This window comes from Mytilus galloprovincialis, chromosome 3 (assembly GCF_965363235.1).
Source record: "Mytilus galloprovincialis chromosome 3, xbMytGall1.hap1.1, whole genome shotgun sequence".
In the NCBI taxonomy this organism is placed as follows: domain Eukaryota; kingdom Metazoa; phylum Mollusca; class Bivalvia; order Mytilida; family Mytilidae; genus Mytilus; species Mytilus galloprovincialis.
The window spans coordinates 90,105,906-90,125,364 of NC_134840.1; the positions used below are offsets into that span (position 1 = coordinate 90,105,906).

General features: G+C 32.3%; 1 protein-coding gene across 8 annotated transcripts in view; it reads right to left on the reverse strand.

The window, feature by feature from the left end:
• Positions 1-19,459, reverse strand: part of LOC143069321 (uncharacterized) — a 97,769-nt gene that overhangs the window by 58,543 nt on the left and 19,767 nt on the right. The window contains exons 10-14 of one of the 8 annotated variants that reach the window (XM_076243890.1): positions 18,317-18,361; positions 16,348-16,422; positions 8,699-8,734; positions 5,380-5,586; positions 1,914-2,088 (exon numbers count right to left, since the gene is read on the reverse strand). In XM_076243890.1, coding sequence (XP_076100005.1) covers positions 1,914-2,088; positions 5,380-5,586; positions 8,699-8,734; positions 16,348-16,422; positions 18,317-18,361 — 538 coding nt within the window. The remainder of the gene's footprint in view (positions 1-1,913; positions 2,089-5,379; positions 5,587-8,698; positions 8,735-16,347; positions 16,423-18,316; positions 18,362-19,459) is intronic. The other 7 variants (XM_076243892.1, XM_076243893.1, XM_076243891.1 and 4 more) reach the window with 7 other exon arrangements.

The window sequence follows — 19,459 nt, forward strand, 5'->3', positions numbered from 1 at the left end:
TTAGATCCTGGCTCTATGGGAAGGTTAGTTAATGACTCTATGGGCAAGGTTAGTACTAGCTCTATTGGCAAGGTTAGTTACTGACTCTAAGGGCAAGTCAGATCCTTGCTCTATGAGAAGTTAGTTACCAGCTCTATGCGCAAGGTTAGTTCCTGACTCTATGGGCAAGGTTAGTTACCAGCTCTATGCGCAAGGTTAGTTCCTGACTCTATGGGCAATGTTAGTTACCAGCTCTATGGGCAAGGTTAGTTCCTGACTCTATGGGAAAGCTAGGTAATTTCAAAAATTATTTCTAGCAAACAGAAACACCTAAATATTTTTAAAATGAGAAATAAGACTATGTATCTTCATTGTGATATTTGAAAGAAACATATCATTTAGCCATCATATTATTGACAACTGATTTAATAACTGAAACTTGTGAAACCACACACAATGATAAAATCAATTTTCCAAAACAGAAATACAAATTATTATTTAATTATAATTAGAGTTTTGATTGTTTTATTGGTTTTTCTATTTGCATCATGATTAATCGTTAATATGTTTTGACAAAATGTATTTTGAATAACAAGGAAACATATTTTCTACATAAATCAGAAAACATGAAGTTAAGTCTGTCTTGTCAATATTGATGAAGTTATAAAAGAAAACATTTAGTTTAAGCACAGACATAATAATTTGTTTAAATAATTTCAATTTCAAATTATTCTAAAAATTCAAAAAAAAACCTGTCTTGAATTTGATTTGTTTCTGACAGCAGAAAACCAACCAATCAATCATTTTCAAAATATTCGCTTCATCGAAATGGATGCAAAATTCATGTGACAGGTACAAAATATTTCCAATATAGTCCACACCTGTTTCTCAAAATAACATGTGTTTAACCACAATAGGAAACGATCAAATAAAGAACAAGGAAAGTCATTTTATAATGAACATCAATTAACAACTAAAATCTTACATAATTGTACTTCAGATGATCATACAATGCTCTCATATTGTCTAATCAGAACTAATGTAACTTTTTTGTACTTTTATGGGCTAAAATTTTAGAGAACAAAACTAAATTGTCTGAATGTGTCAATTTATACAACCAAAAATCTAAAATTTAAATTTGTTATTAAATTAAGACAATAACATAAAACCAACTGAAAAAGACTTTACATACTCAATATAATAACATTAAAAAAAAAAATCAGAAAAATACAGTTCTACAAGAAAAATTACAGAATCTAGTAGGGTAAATTCAGCTGTTAGTATATAGGAGTTATATGTATTGTGTCTAGCCAAAGAAATGATTATATATAACATATAGTGGGTTATTTTCGCAGGTGTAAAATTTCGCGAGTTTCATTGAATAAGGTATACAAAATATTTTGGCAGTTATTATTTTGGCGGATTCGAAACTTTTATCAATCCTTGTGCATGTACACTTTTAAATTGGCTGTAACGCTATACGGTATAAAGCAACATTTCAGTCATAATTTAAGTGATTTAAACTGACTCAAATGCCTATCTAATAAATAATGCATTCTAATGATCTTCTTATATGTAATAACAAAAGTGGTCACCAAGAAATGACTTGCCTGCATAACAAATCATAACTGATTTTTTGGTGCTTTGAGTCAAGAATATAAATTAAGGCTCTACTACAAGTAATCACACAATTTTTGCATTATCAATGATCCATGAAAATGCATTCAAGATCAGATGAACTCTTCTTGCAATTTAAATCCATAGAATAAATATAGTTGATATATTACAAAATAGTATTTTATAAACAGACAATTTTGAATATAGATATTATCAAAAGAATCATGCAATAACTGTTGGACAAAGTAAACATGATTGATTTATAACTATAAATGGGAAAAAGCACTGATAAAGATAATAAAACATGATCAACATACTTTTCTGTGGCCTTCCTGTTCTTTTTTGACTCTTGTTCTAGTTTTTCTTTCTTTCCTCTTTCTTTCAAAGCTTTCCTTGCCTTGACTTGTTGCTGTGTTCTTTCTATATCTTGTAGCCTTGCTTGGTTAATCAATGGTCTCAGTTTTTTCCAATATGATGAGGATCTTGATTTTTCTAAAAGATTTAATGTATCATATCATTTAATTCATTCTTGACAAAATTGAAAAGTTTATTCAAAACTGACTTAAAAAGATAATCTTGGGCCAATTTGAAAATAAAAAATGTCTTCATGCGTTTCTTAAAACATTAAAATACTTATCATTGGTGGTTCATCTAAAACTTACATTATGTTACATTTATTACATAAACTTTAACATATATATAAACTTAACAAAAATTTCAAAGTCAATAGACAAGACTGAGGTGAGAAGATAAAACAATCATGGTAATGAGATGTACCAATGCTAATTCAACTGCATACCATACACTAGCTATAGTGGAACGCCTTAATCATACCAAATTACAATGTATTATATTATTGACGATACCACCACTGTCACAAACAGTCAGAAACAGCACCCATTAGTATCGCTTTTTCAACTTCATTGAAGCAGGTGAGACAAAAATCATATATTTTTGTAGTGAACGTGAATATTTGCATAATATAAAGATATAAGAAGATGTGGTATGAGTGCCAAGGAGACAACTCTCCATCCAAGTCACAATTTTTAAGAATAAACTTATAGGTGAAAGTACACAGAGCTTTAATAAAAAGATAATCTTGGGCCAATTTGAAAATAAAAAATGTCTTCATGCGTTTCTTAAAACATTAAAATACTTATCATTGGTGGTTCATCTAAAACTTACATTATGTTACATTTATTACATAAACTTTAACATATATATAAACTTAACAAAAATTTCAAAGTCAATAGACAAGACTGAGGTGAGAAGATAAAACAATCATGGTAATGAGATGTACCAATGCTAATTCAACTGCATACCATACACTAGCTATAGTGGAACGCCTTAATCATACCAAATTACAATGTATTATATTATTGACGATACCACCACTGTCACAAACAGTCAGAAACAGCACCCATTAGTATCGCTTTTTCAACTTCATTGAAGCAGGTGAGACAAAAATCATATATTTTTGTAGTGAACGTGAATATTTGCATAATATAAAGATATAAGAAGATGTGGTATGAGTGCCAAGGAGACAACTCTCCATCCAAGTCACAATTTTTAAGAATAAACTTATAGGTGAAAGTACACAGAGCTTTAATGTCCTTTTATAATCATTTGTCTTTGTATCATCATATAATCACCAACTTCTATCCATCTACTTAAACATCTTTAATACAATTATTCCCTGATGGTACTGTACAAAAACCACAAACCTAACCACAACCATCTACTCTGTAGAATTCAATTAAAGTACAAAAATCTCAAATAGGGGAATAATCAAACTATAAAATCTCACCTTAAATTACTTAGTACTTTAGAATATGGATAAATCAACCTTAAAATGAAAATTAGGTAAAGGTTTGATTTACCTGTTCGACATGCATTTACACTTTACACTAATTCAAAAGATAGATTTAAAAGAACCATAGTAAGGAAGCTCAGATATTCATGCTCCAAATACTTTCTAGGATGTTAGTGCTAAGCAGTACAATTATAAAGTGGTCCAATACTTTTTTGTATCAACTAAACTCATCATAGATACCAGGATAAAATTTTGTATTTATGCCAGACACGTGTTTCGTCTACAATAGACTCATCAGTGACGCTAAATTCCCAAAAAGTTAAAAAGTCCAAATAATGTACGAAGTTGGAGAGCATTGAGGACCAAAATTCCTAAAAGTTTTGCCAAATACATCTAAAGTAATCTATTCCTAAGGTAGAAAAGCCCTAATAATTTAAAAACTCAAAAGTTTTGTAAACAGTTAATTTATAAATATGACCATATCAATGATAATTTGTGTCAGAACAGAAGTGCTGACTACTGAGCTGATGATACCCTCAGGGAATTAAAACTCCACCAGCAGTAGCATCAACCCAGTGGTTGTAAATAAACTCATCATAGATATCAGGATTAAATTTTGTATTTACGCCAGATGTGTGTTTCGTCTGCTTCTTTCAAAAACTTCAAAATTCTCCAAAAAATACTAAGATTTTTTTTAAATCCTTGTTTTATATGAAATTCAATAGGTGATTCAAACAAAACAGTAGTCTTTTTGTAGTTGGAATGTAAACATCCCTACTACATATACTGTTTTTGTTAGATGTATTTCTATTTGATGAGTTAAGCCTTTTCTATAGCTGACTATGCTTTGCTCATTGTTGAAGGTTGTTAGGTGACCTACAGTTGTTAATTTCTCTGTCAGTTGGTCTCTTGTGGAGAATTGAATCATTATCAATCATACCACATCTTCTTTTTTATATTTGACAAACTAGTCTGTCTTTTACATTTAAAATTGATTTCAGTTTCATAATCTTTGTTTTTCTGAGTTTTTGTATCAAAAGTAGATATATAATTTGAATTCCTTGTTAGTTGTTTTAATATATTATTGCGAACCCTATGATAGTTTTCCATAGATTCACCTGCAAGTTACCTGTCCATTTAAACTTTTGTAAGTTCTATTGTCCCATCTAACAAATACAACAGGTATTGTTCTCTGTATAGTTCATTCACCAGGACCTTTAAATTTCTTCTAGGAGAAATATATCACTCATTGATTAATTTACCTGACCAAAAAATTATCTGTTTTTTTATTGAAATACTTCTATAAACTCACATAAACTGTATGCAATATTGTATTTGTTCAATATATCATTAATATATTTTCAATCTGTTCAATATAAAATCTGATTTAATAATAAAAAGTTTATTTTAGACACATTTTTTAGTATTTTCCAATGAATTTGCATGTTTTTGTTGTTTATTGTTTGTAATTTATAGACTATGTTTATGAAGGAAGACCTTAATTTAAAAATAATAATATTAAAATTTTTATTTATCAAACACACAAAAATATTTATTGAATATTTGATCAGAAATCAACTTTAATTTTTAAATCATTATTAATATTGAACACATTAAAAACGAGTTTTTGGTATTGAATTAATACAACACCACATGCAGTTTTGTGGGTCCTTTCTTAGTATTGGTAGAAGTATTTTTTCATCATTGACAGTTCAATTTTTTGTTCAGGTAAATTAATCAATGAGTGATATATTTCTCCTAGAAGAAATTTAAAGGTCCTGGTGAATAAACTATACAGAGAACAATACCATTTGTTAGATGGGACAATAGAACTTACAAAAGTTTAAATGGACAGGTAACTTGCAGGTGAATCTATGGAAAACTATCATAGGGTTCGCTATAATAACAGATTGTGAACTTTTGCTATCAGTTCAGTTGTGTGAACTTTGGAAGCAGTTCACAGATCTTACCTCTTTTAACAACCTGAAATACTGAGTCCATATACTCCTCCAAATCTTCTGAGGAGACTTCACTGGAAACATCATCATCTTTTTCTGGAACTTTAGTTTTTGACTCAAGTTCAGCTTTAGCTGCAGCTGCTGTTATCTCCCTTTGCTGTCTCTTTTCTTCATGTTTTTGTAGGCGAGACAGTGTCCCTCGTTTTACTTCAAGTTCAGCTGAAGATATTAATTGATTAAACATTTTAAATTATAATATATAGTTGAATTTCAAATGCCATATGTCTGTATGAAATATACATCAAGTGAGTAACAATATTCTTGATTTGATTTGGTACCTGAGATTATTTACATTAGTATAAAATAGACTTTAAATGATGACCTAACTTTAAACAAACATATTTAAGAATAGGTTAAGTTTGAAAAAATCATAATTTCATCTTCATTGATATTCAAAGGACTGTTATGTCTTTATTTTACATAAATCTATCACTTATAAAAAATTCTTTGTGTAAAATTTATTGCCAAAAATTACATATGGTATAACTGATAAAATAAATCATAAGAAACAAAAAGATTTCATGTCTAATAATCAAAATTAAAGTTTGAAACTACTAAGAATACTAATACTAATAAAAGATGTCATTAAGTCTATTTTGGAATAAAAAGCAAAATGTATTTTTTCATAGGATTTCAATGTAAACGTTGTTGGGGCCATATTGAATTTCCAATCATGATAACATCAAAGTTCCAACATTTGTTTAGGATTTCACACAAACATCTGGCAAGTTTGGTTCACATGCAGTGGTTCAATAGTTCTTGAAAAAAAATCTTTGCATTTCAAATCAATTGGACTCTCTTATATGGCCCCAATAAGCCATTTTGGATTTTCATTTAAAACCCAAGTATTAACACTTGGTAATAAATTTCCTTCAGAAAACATTTCTACATGTGTTTTTTTCGTATTTCACTTGGTCTGTTTTTGAAAAGAAAACAATATGTAATTTCCCATAGGGTTTTAAGTAAACTTAGTCCTGAACTCGCTAAATCTAAATCTAAATCTAATTCTAAATCTACAACATTTATGGTAACAATACTTAATAAGGACTTTCATAGGAATATATCTAGCAAATTCTTAATTTTATCAGTTCAGTGGTTCTAAAGAAGAAGATGCTTTATATGTATCAGTTAGGGGCTTCAAACTAGCTTTCAGAATCTGCAAGTGCTTCATGCCAATGTTACCTGTTTTCAAGTGATTTTATTTTCAGTTGATTCATATGCTGTCCTATAGCACCACTGTCCCAGATTTAGGACCCCCTTAGGCTGAAATCCACATCATTTAGACAATGGTGATTGCAAGTAGTTCATCATTGGCAAATCATCCTTATTGTTTATCAAATAAGAATTATAGCTGTGAGAGTCAACGTAACTTAACTGATTAATTGTTGGTGTTAATCCACTTCCAACATTTTTAGCTATATCGTGTGTGTGTGTGTGTGCGTTGGGAAAGTGGCAGGAGTGCCCAGCGAGAACCACCAACCTAATGCAGGAAAACTGACTATCCTAGGCATTCAATAACAGACTTGAACACACCAACCAATGTGGGGTTCAAACTCAGGCCTCATACTTGACAGGCTAGTGATTGCTATAGATGAACTTCTGAGACCAAAGATTAGTAGTTTACATTTCCAAGGGCATAACTCACATAAAAATATTTGAACCATTGCTAACTTATTTTTGCGTAAATAGATATAAGAAGATGTGTTATGAGCACCATTGATAAATATCTATATATAAATTACACCAAAAATATTCCATCAATTCAGATCTTCAAACTAAAGTGAGACATTGCTAATGAACATCTTTCATATAAATTTTATTTAACTCTGATATGGATTAATGATAATCCATCAGTGCATGATTTCAAACTTTTCTAAAATTTTGCTAATTGTTATCCTTGTCATCGTGTATTGAAATGTACTGTTCATTAAGAGTGCTTTTACACCATGTGAGATAAAACAAAGTTGCTCATACAACATCAATTGTGCATAGAACATTAAACTGAACCAGGTGCTCCGCAGGGTGCAGCTTTATACGACCCCAGTGGTCGAACCCTGAACAGTTGGGGCAAATTTAGTCACAATATTCAAGCTTGATACCGTCTGAATGTTGATTGTGATCAAATTTTTGACATAATATACGTTTTTGCCACAAAATTAATGTGGTTCAAGATCTAACACATCTATTGCACAATACTGTGCAATTGAATATTTCTTATTGAAACTTTTCAAAATTTCAAAAAAAAAAAAATCTCTTACAAAAAATGGTAAACTGAGATCCCCCCCCCCCAATTTATTGAACCCCCGCCCCCCCCCCCCCTTGGAGCAATAACCCTTAAACTCAATCCCATGCTTTCCTTTGTAATATTGAACCTTGTAGTACGATTTCAGAGAGATCCATACACTTAAACACAAGTTATTGTCATGATTGTTTGGAAACTAGAAACATGCTTCTTTTGGCCCTTTTTTTGGCCCTTAATTCCTACATATTTTGGGCAATTAACCCAAAACTTAATCCCAGCCTCCCCTTTGTTATATGGTACATTGTGGTACAATTTCAGAGCGATCCATGCAATTACACACAAGGTATTGTCTGGAAACTAGAAAAATGCTTGTTTTAGCCCCTTTTTGGCCCTTAATTCCTAAACTTTGGCCCCATAACCCCTTAAATGAATCCAAACCTTCTACTTGTGATTTTAAACATTGCAGTATACTTTCAGAGCAATTGAAATACTGGTAAACAAGTTATTATCCTGAAACTAGAAAAATGCTTGTTTTGGCCCCTTTTGGGCCCCTAATTCCTAAACGGTTCGTACCATCATCCCCAAAATAAATCCCAACCTTCCTTTTGTGGTATTGAACCTTCTGAAAAAATTTCATTAAGATCTATTCACTTAAACTAAAGTTATTATCCGGAAACCAAAGTGTCTTCGGACGACGACGACACAGACGACTGAGATGACGACATCATACCATTATACGAACCCAAAATTTTTTTGGGGTCGTATAAAAAGCATTTGTTTGGGATAACTGGAATGCAAAGTGAACTTTATTGCTGATTTGTACAGTCCACATGGCCATACTTGACCAAACAAAACATGCTAGACCTATAACTGATGTACTTGTATATAAGGGGAAACATGCTAGATTACCTATAGGGGAAACAAAACATGCTATATTACCTATAGGGGAAACAAAACATGCTAGATTACCTATAGGGGAAACAAAACATGCTAGATTACCTATAAGGGAAACAAAACATGCTAGATTACCTATAACTGATACAGATTTCACTGAGAGCTCTTCTTCTGTTCAATTCAAATGGATTATTTATTAAAACTATGTTTTTACTTTCTATAATGCATGATGTTAATCCATGAACAAAAGGAATGTGCTGCAAATGTTTTTAAAACAATTTTATTTTGTTTTATAGATGTATAAAAGGTTTGCAGTAGTACATAATGACTTATTTTTAAAAGTGAAATTTCTCAAAATTGCTGAGAGTATGGAAATATCTTTTTTCGAAATTTCTCATCTGACCATTCCCTAATTTTGGTGTTCTTTTGGCTCAGGCAGCTGTATAAACAGATAGGTGAAGTAAGAATGAGGACATCAAATCTAGTACCTCATGTAGAAAGAGTCCCACCTTTTTTGCATGACAAAGAGCCATATTGCAACAACTCTTTGGCCTGATGCAAACTAGGTTTCTGACCCTATCAAACATATTCCTATTTTCAAATGCAAATGAAAATCCCTGCCCATCATCCTGTCTAGATGTAGTTACATGTTCTTATCTGAATATGCATGAAAATTTTGCCACTGGATATAAGGAAAACAATAACGAAATCAATAAAATATCAATTTATATTTTGTTCAAATTACTTAAAACAGATAAACATATTTACAGCTGTTTGAGATGTCTAAAAACACACAATTGCATCAGGAATTTCTCATTTTCAATACTCAAAGTTCTAATATCACATGCTCCTATAGCTTTCGAAACATTATATTTGAAATTGCAACGTCAGTTGTATTTTAAACAACATTAAGTCGAAATGGACAGTTTTGTTGTTGTTGCTCCCTAGGAAATTAAATAAAATCATTCTAAAAGTAGCTGATATTAGCTTTCAATTTCTTGAATGAGCAAATACAATCTCTAGTATCAAAACTGTGCTTCTCCGAACTTTTCACTCTATAGTTATTAATTTTCTTTACTTAGCATACAAAAGTAACTAGAGGCTCTCAAGAGCCTGTGTCGCTCACCTGACTCTTCTTTGGTTTTGGAAATCATGTAAAAATAGATAAAATTCATAACAGATACCACAAAAACTAAACACTGTGCAAGAACCGTGAAAATGAAGTCAAGGTCAAATAAAATCTGCCAGATTGACATGATCATCATAAAACATTTCCATACACCAAATATATTTTACCTATAACATATCATATTAGAAAAAAGACCAAATCTCAAAAACTTTACTTTGACCGCTGAACCATGAAAATGAGGTCAAGGTCAGATTATATTACACCTGCCAGTTGGACATGTATACCAAACAATCATTCCATATACCAACTATAGTAGACCTATTGCATACTGTATAAGAAAAACAGATGAAACACAAAAACTTAACAATAACCACTAAACCATGAAAATGAGGTCAAGATAAGATGACACCTGTCAGTTGGACATGTACACTGTACAATCCTTCCATACACAAAATATACTAGACCTATTGTTTATAGTATCTGAGGTATGGACTTTACCTCCAAAACTTAACCTTGTTCACTGATCCATGAAATGAGGTTGAGTTCAAGTGAAATCTGTCTGACGGGCACAAGGACCTTGCTAGGAAAGCACATACCAAATATAGTTATCCTAATACTCATATTAAGAGAGAAGTTAACATTACAAAAAATTTTAATTTTTCTTTCAAGTTGTCACTGAACCATCAAATTATTGGTCAAGGTCAATCGAAATGTGACAGACGGAATCTTCGTAACATAAGGCATCTATATACAAAGTATGAAGCATCCAGGTCTTACACCTTCTAAAATACAAAACTTTTAAGAAGTTAGCTAACGCCACAACCGCTGCGCTGGAACATTATCCCTTTGTCGAGCTTTCTGCGACAAAAGTCACAGTCTCAACAAAAACCTGGTGGCCATCTTGAACAGAAAATTGGCAACAAAGTAGAAACACCTTATAAGGAACATTTATGCCATGTTTGGTTTCATTCCATTAAGATGTCCTCTAAAAGAAGATATTTGTATGTATTTCCCTTAGGGTCCTATGTTAAAATAAGCGCCCCGCTGGCAAAAATCTTGAAGATGGAGTGGCTTTAAAGTAATAACACTTGGTCAGCACCTCATAAGGAAAAAAATGTCATGTTTGGTTTCATTACATTTAGTGGTTCTCTAAAAGAAGACATTTGATTGCATTGTCCATAGGGTCCTATGTTAAACAAAGTCCCCCACCCCCCTTGGCAGCCATCTTGGATAATGAATGGGCTTCAAAGTAACCACACTTGGTCAGCACCTTATGAGGAACATTCATGTTATGTTTGGTTTCATTCCATTTAGTGGTTCTCTAAAAGAAGACATTTGTATGTATTTCCCTTAGGGTCCTATGTTAAACTAAGTCCCCTGTTCGTGACCATCTTGGATGATGGATTGGCTTTAAAGTAACAACACTTGGTCAGCACCTCATGAGGGACATCTATGCCATGTTTGGTTAAATTCCATTCAGTGGTTTTCTAAAAGAAGACATTTGTATGTATTTCCCTTAGGGTCCTATGTTAAAGTAAGTCCACAGCTGACGGCCATCTTGGACAATGGATCTGCTTCAAAGTAACAACACTTGGTCAGCACCTCATAAAGAACATTCATGCCATGTTTGGTTAAATTCCATTCAGTGGTTCTCCAAAAGAAGACATTTGTATGTATTTCCCTAAGGATCCTAATTTAAACTAAGTCCCCTGTTGGTGGTCATCTTGGATGATGGATCGGGTTCAAGGTAACAACACATGGTCAACACCTCATGAGAAAAATTCATGCCATGTTTGGTGTCATTCCATCAAGTGGTTCTCTAAAAAAAGACATTTGTATGTATTTCCTTTACAGTCCTATGTTAAGGCCAGGTTAGCTTATAAAACTAGAGGCTCTCAAGAGCCTGTATCGCTCACCTGATTCTACTTGGGTTTTTGAAATCATATGAAAAAATATAAAATTTGGCTAAAAGTGACAACACAACCTCATTGATAAGGAAAGGAACATGTTTAATTTCATTCAAAAGTCCCCCACTGGCGGCCATCTTGGATGGTGGATCGGCTACAAAGTAACAACACTTGGTCAGCACCTCATAAGGAACATTCATGCCATGTTTGGTTTTATTCCATTCAGTGGTTCTCTAAAAGAAGTCATTTGTATGCATTTCCCATAGGGTCCTATGTTAAACTAAGTCCCCTGCTGGCGGCCATCTTGGATGATGGATCTGCTACAAAGTAACAACACTTGGTCAGCACCTCATAAGGAACATTCATGCAATGTTTAGTTTTATTCCATTCAGTGGTTCTCTAAAAGAAGTCATTTGTATGCATTTCCAATAGGGTCCTATGTTAAACTAAGTCCCTGCTGGCGGCCATCTTGGATAATGGATCGGCTACAAAGTAACAACACTTGGTCAACACCACATTAGGAACATTCATGCCATGTTTGATTTCATTCCATTCAGTGGTTCTCTAAAGGAAGTCATTTGTATGCATTTCCCATAGGGTCCTATGTTAAACTAAGTCCCATGCTGGCGGCCATCTTGGATGATGGATGGGCTACAAAGAAACAACACATGGTCAGCACGGCATAAGGAACATTCATGCAATGTTTGGTTTCATTCCATTCGGTTGTTCTCTAAAAGAAGTCATTTGTATGCATTTCCCATAGGGTCCTATGTTAAACTAAGTCCCCCGCTGGCGTCCATCTTGGATAATGGATCGGCTACAAAGTAACAACACTTGGTCAGCACCACATTAGGAACATTCATGCCATGTTTGATTTCATTCCATTCAGTGGTTCTCTAAAAGAAGTCATTTGTATGCATTTCCCATAGGGTCCTATGTTAAACTAAGTCCCCCGCTGGGGGCCATCTTGGATGATGGATTGGCTACAAAGTAACAACACTTGGTCAGCACTCCATAAGGAACATTCATGCTATGTTTGGTTTCATTCCATTTAGTGGTTCTCTAGAAGAAGTCATTTGTATGCATTTCCCATAGGGTCCTATGTTAAACTAAGTCCCCCGCTGGCGGCCATCTTGGATGATGGATCAGCTACAAAGTAACAACACTTGGTCAGCACTCCATAAGGAACATTCATGCTATGTTTGGTTTCATTCCATTTAGTGGTTCTCTAGAAGAAGTCATTTGTATGCATTTCCCATAGGGTCCTATGTTAAACTAAGTCCCCCGCTGGCGGCCATCTTGGATGATGGATCGGCTACAAAGTAACAACACTTGGTCAGCACCCCATAAGGAACATTCATGCTATGTTTGGTTTTATTCCATTCAGTGGTTCTCTAAAAGAAGTCATTTGTATGCATTTCCCATAGGGTCCTATGTTAAACTAAGTTCCCGGCTGGCGGCCATCTTGGATGATGGATCGGCAACAAAGTAACAACACTTGGTCAGCACCTCATAAGGAACATTCATGCCATGTTTGGTTTCATTCCATTCAGTGGTTCTCTAGAGGAAGTCATTTGTATGCATTTCCCATAGGGTCCTATGTTAAACTAAGTCCCCCGCTGGCGGCCATCTTTGATGATGGATCGGCAACAAAGTAACAACACTTGGTCAGCACCTCATAAGGAACATTCATGCCATGTTTGGTTTCATTCAATTCAGTGGTTCTCTAAAAGAAGTCATTTGTATGCATTTCCCATAGGGTCCTATGTTAAACTAAGTCCCCTGCTGGCGGCCATCTTGGATGATGGATCGGCTACAAAGTAACAACACTTGGTCAGCACCCCATAAGGAACATTCATGCCATGTTTGGTTTTATTCCATTCAGTGGTTCTCTAAAAGAAGTCATTTGTATGCATTTCCCATAGGGTCCTATGTTAAACTAAGTCCCCGGCTAGCAGCCATCTTGGATGATGGATCGGCAACAAAGTAACAACACTTGGTCAGTACCTCATAAGGAACATTCATGCCATGTTTGGTTTCATTCCATTCAGTGGTTCTCTAAAAGAAGTCATTTGTATGCATTTCCCATAGGGTCCTATGTTAAACTAAGTCCCCCGCTGGCGGCCATCTTGGATGATGGATCGGCTACAAAGTAACAACACTTGGTCAGCACCTCATAAGGAACATTCATGCCATGTTTGGTTCCATTCCATTCAGTGGTTCTCTAGAAGAAGTTCAAAATGTAAATTGTTAACGACGACGACGACGGACGACGACGACGGACGACGGACGCCAAGTGGTGAGAAAAGCTCACTTGGCCCTTCGGGCCAGGTGAGCTAAAAAGGGGTCAAAGTGCAAAATGAAATCAAAGATCTTACTGATGTTTCTTTGTCTGGTTAAACTATTTATGTCTTTTAAACCAAGTTGGATTTAGTAAATTTAACTTAAAATTTTGAAATAGTTATCCTAAAATTTGTACAAAACCCAATACAAATATTATCAAGACTAAGGTTTTAATCTTAGTTTATTATTACAGAGGTCTGATGAATTCAAGAATATTTGTGTGGTTTCCTTGACACAGTCATAAAATAGGAAGAAGATAAATACCTTATTCAATTCACATAATAAAATCAGCATTAATTAACTATTTTTTTCACCCTGGGTGAATTTCCTTCTGGCAAATAAACCTGCAATAAATGGACCATATGGAAAATTCCTAGCTTGCTAAATTTAATAAGCCAAACAGGGGTAAATCCTTTCATGATTGCATAGATAAGGCCCAATTACAGTAACAAAATAAATGACTGGAACTAAATTTGATTGAAAATGGGTAGTAATTGATATAAATATTTTAATTTAAACTTTAAAAGATTCACTCAACATTCCAAACACTATCATCACATGCTGGCCTTTTTCATTTTTCTGCCATCCTGGTAAAATTATCAACTTATAAAAAACAGCTAAGGGCTGAAATGAAACTTGTATGGTCTAAGGTTGAATGAACAAAAGAAGTACTATAAATCAACCTAAAACTTCAAAGAAAAATACTTTTAATGTCAATTTATGTCAATAAAAGTATTCTATATATAAATTTCCAATAAACTTTTAATGATTTACAAGAAGCTTTCACTTTAATAATTTGGCATTTGAATTATTTATTAATCTCATTGAATATGTTTTAAAAACAGTGATGTTTTAATCTTGGATCTAAATTAAACATTTAAGTTGAATGATCACATCATAAATCATAGAATTTTCTATTTAATATTATACAATTTATTCTATTATAAAGTTTATCTTGATACAAAGTTTGATGTTAAAATTTGATATCAGCTATAAGTAACAATGATAAATGTTTAAATCACATCCTTCACTTAAATATTTAATTATAATCTGCACGTCATGGATGTAAACTGATTAGTCATTTTTTGTTCATTAACGAAACCAAGACATATCTAATGATATTTAATAAAATACCTATAGAACTTGAGATTTTCATTAACAATTTGATACAAAAAACATATAAAAAGACTTGAAAGTTTTACTGTCAAAATATGGGAGGGTCTTCATAATTATAAATAATTAAATTTAAATTATAAAATGAAACTAAGGAACAGCTGTATCGTATTTTATGATAAGTTTGTCCTTAAGATTAGAATATTCATTATGGTCAAAGGCTCAATAATTATAGTATAACTAATTGTCATATTTGAATAAAAAAATGACAATGCATGACTGAACGATACATGGATTGAAAAGTGTGTAGCACAAGTTTAATACATAGAGGCATTTAGTTACAAGTGATCTTACTCTTTATATATTCAAATTGGGTAATTAGTTATACTTTTAATTGTATAGAAACAGAATATTATTATTTTTCCCTGGTACTGGCTTAAGTTGGATTCACTTTATGTATACTGTACTTTTTTGGCTTATGAATATAATATGTAACAGTTGTCAAAATGGCAGATCATCACTTGAGAAGACTGATGCAGATTTTACAATAGTTGTGAATCAAGAAATAGGTTGAAATTCACTCAAGACTTTTGAAATATGACATACATAATCAATTAGCTTTTAAGTTTCAAGGCCCAAATCTCCAGTTTGAAGTCTCAAGTCAGGGTCCTAGACGGGGAAAGTCTCAAGGGTGAAAATAAACAAGTTATTTCATAAGTGAGATCATTAGAATTTATCATTATGGGAAATTAATATAAATCACCATCTATAAAATAATCTTCCTTGATACTTCATATTTTTTAAAGACTGGGTGAAATTTAAAAGTACAAAGTTAAATTTGTCTATTCTTGTCAGATCCTCTTTCAATCTTTGGTCATATAGCTCCTTACATGTTCAAGTTCTGTACCCTTGGCTTTCATCTGTTGGTGTTTGAGCATTCATTATGAAGGTAAATCTAGAAAAAGATTTGGACACAACACATGCAGAATGAGTTATGTTTGCTTATACAAATGGTTTATGTGCTTGCCACTGTAATTGTTGGATAATAAACCCCAAAGATTTGTATCCTGCTATATGTGTTGCTGTTTAGGTAAATAAGCCTTTTAGAAATTAAACTGCTATCTTTATTTAAAATGAAAATGACATTTTACCTTGTGCATTCAATCAAAGGGAGACAACTCAATCTAAATACTTACTATTCTACAAGCAGTAATCTAAAGCTGATATATATAAATTAAAGATGTATCTACTTTTATATCTGATTATAAAATGTTATATGATGCAAATTTTACCGTATGGACTGAGATGAAACAATTTACAATATTTCTCCAGTAAATCTTGAAAATCCAACACACTTGTTGACAATCCTGTCAAGGCAAAACAATTGTTTTAGAGCCTAAAAAATTTTGGCAACATTATATATAATTACCGGTACCCTAGTTTAAATAACCTTTGATCACTGCTAGGTATACTTTCAGATTAAAACTGTAGTTGCAAAAAAACTTACAAAGTGAGCAACAAAAACTACATGCATTTAAAACAGAGTGTTCACTCATAGGGTTGATATTATTTATAAATAGGAGCATATGTGCTCAATTTAATCTGCATTATTATGCATACAAAATCACAAAGTGAAGTAAATTCCATGAAAATATCTTAGATTCAACATACAGGAAACTATCTTTCTTACAAACATTAAACTTTCAAAATAGTTTTTGCAGAATTCATTTCCTGCACATACCATAATGAAATGTTAAATTCATATGAACCAATACCGAAACTAGTTCTAAAAAGTAACAAAATATGAATGTCATTTGTTAAAACAATGAAAATTGACATTTTTGTAACAAACGTTTGTTAGGAAAATTCATTATGATCCAAACTATGCATTCCTTTTCATCATGATTGCAAGATGTCTAATATATATTTCATTTTACAGTCACTATACCTTACCATTTAAAGTCAAGTAACAGTAAAAAGGCTATGTAGCAAATTTTTCTAAAACTGTGCATGCAACTTTGGCTCTTTGAACTACAACTGAAAATCGATTTTCAGTTGAAGTCCATATCCTCTCAGAGTTGTATGCAAAATTTTACTGAAATCTGTGACATAGCCCATTTACTGTTACTTGACCTTAAGTCAGAGAATATTTGGTCAGTGATTCAGTGATCCCTGCCTGTTCAAAATTTCCTTACAATAAGTTGTTTTAGGACTCAATCCAACCTAACCAAAGAGTATGTTTACCTGTTTATTTCAAATTTTAAATGAAATGACTGACATGGTTATATTGTATGCTCAAGTAAGGGGTCATCCATAATTGTCAACCATTTTCCAAAGTGTACAAAACATACACTTTTTCAGACCCCCCACCCTCCCTCAGAAAGTGTACATCAACCATTTTCAGATTTCAAGACAAGAATCAATAATTCTTAATAAAAAGAAGATCCTGTCTATTAAAGTTTAGTTTAATATAGAAATTTGCATTTGATGAAAAAAAGCGTACTGTAAAAATGTTGATTTTTGAACCCCCTCCCCCCAAGTGTACGTTTTGTACACTTTGGAAAATGGTTGATAATTATGGATGACCCCTAACTAAGTGGTATGAGGCATGAAAAAACAACAACACAACAATAACACATAATAGTTTAAGGCATTATTTGTACTTATATGGAAGTCACTGAAAATATTGATACAGTCTAATTCAACCTTTTGATTAAAATTGTTTCTTTAATTTTCAACTTAAAAGCAACAGTCTGCAATTCACTCAAAACCTGCCTTCACCGTCAATCTAAATAAATAACACAACAACATGCTTACAGAGTGCTTGTTAGAGTATGAGTCATGGATGGTTAGCAGATATACATGTAGCAATGCTAGAAGAAAGAAGAAAATTATCAGAATGTAAGTTCAGTGAAAAAAACATTTAAAGATTCAAACTATATATTAAACTTAAAGAAGACATGGAAGAACTTAAATATGTCATAATTAAATCGCTTTTTTGCAAATAAAATGAATGTTTTCCTTTTTTATCATTCTTAACATTTTGTTTTATTTTGTAAAAACAAGTATTAATAAAAAAAATACTGAACTGATTTATTAGTAATGTATTAAAACAATATATACAATATAACTGACTAAAACAATATCACAGGTTTATATCCTAAAATAAATTCCGATGAAATTGATATAATTTGTTATGATTACAATTCAAACAACCCCCTATTCACCATGCAGCTCATGCTATCAAACAGCTATACTTACTGGCCATGCTTGTTTTCCTTAACAAAGCTAACTTTCTCAGGAGCTCTATCATAAAGTACATCAATAGTCAAATTGTATGTATACATTAAATGGTATTTCAACAGATCTTTTGATATTTTCTGACTTTGCTCTTTAAATACTAGTACTGTAGTTAACCAGACTATTTCATTTGTATTTAGCTCAAAGGAAATGTGGTCTTAGTATTAAAGTATAAGTGAAACTTTATAAATGGAAGTTAACAGAATCGTTAATTATTTTTAGGCAGGAGAATTTGGAAATTTTCATCAAATATATGACAGTTATTTAAACAAGACACATGTGATGGTACAGCATTTCTACTTAGAGCACTAAAAGAGGAAACCTAAAAGTTCAGAGAAACTTTGTTATAGTTCTACAAGTAATGAAAATGACAGAGTTGCAGAATATCTATAAAAGTTAATCAAAATTGTAACAGATAATTTTATGATGAAAATTACAGAAAAATAGAAGAAAGAAAGACATAAATTGAGAACTATATGTATAACATAAATACAGTGCTATCTTATTAATACAAATCTAGGTCTATCAAATGAAAAGAATAACCCACTATTTTCTTATTTTGGAACTTTCAATTCCCAGACATAAAACGGACTGCGAACACAAGTAATGCTTGCTTAAATTCAAAGAACAAGATTTTGAGTATCAGAAAATCAAACATGCAAGGTATAGTTAAGTAATTCTTGCAATTATTTATTTAGAAAAAAACTTTTCATTTGGACAATCTAAAAGTTCCTATTATCTTGCAAGGATGCTTATACAACAGCATACCAAATATCAATAATCTTATACAACAGCATACCAAATATCAATAATCTTATACAACAGCATACCAAATATCAATAATCTTATACAACAGCATACCAAATATCAATAATCTTCCATAAGTACTTCTTTATTTACACAGACCATACCAAATATTAATAATCTTCCATAAGTACTTCTTTATTTAAACAGACCATATCTATGTATAGCCGTAGTGTGTTTAATTACCAGCCTGGTCCCACTAAAGACTTTAAAAAAAAATTGCTGCTTTTTTTTCAGCAATCTTCACTAAGCATGCAACATTCAGGAGTTGGAATAATGTGTCTTGCTGCACTGTTACAT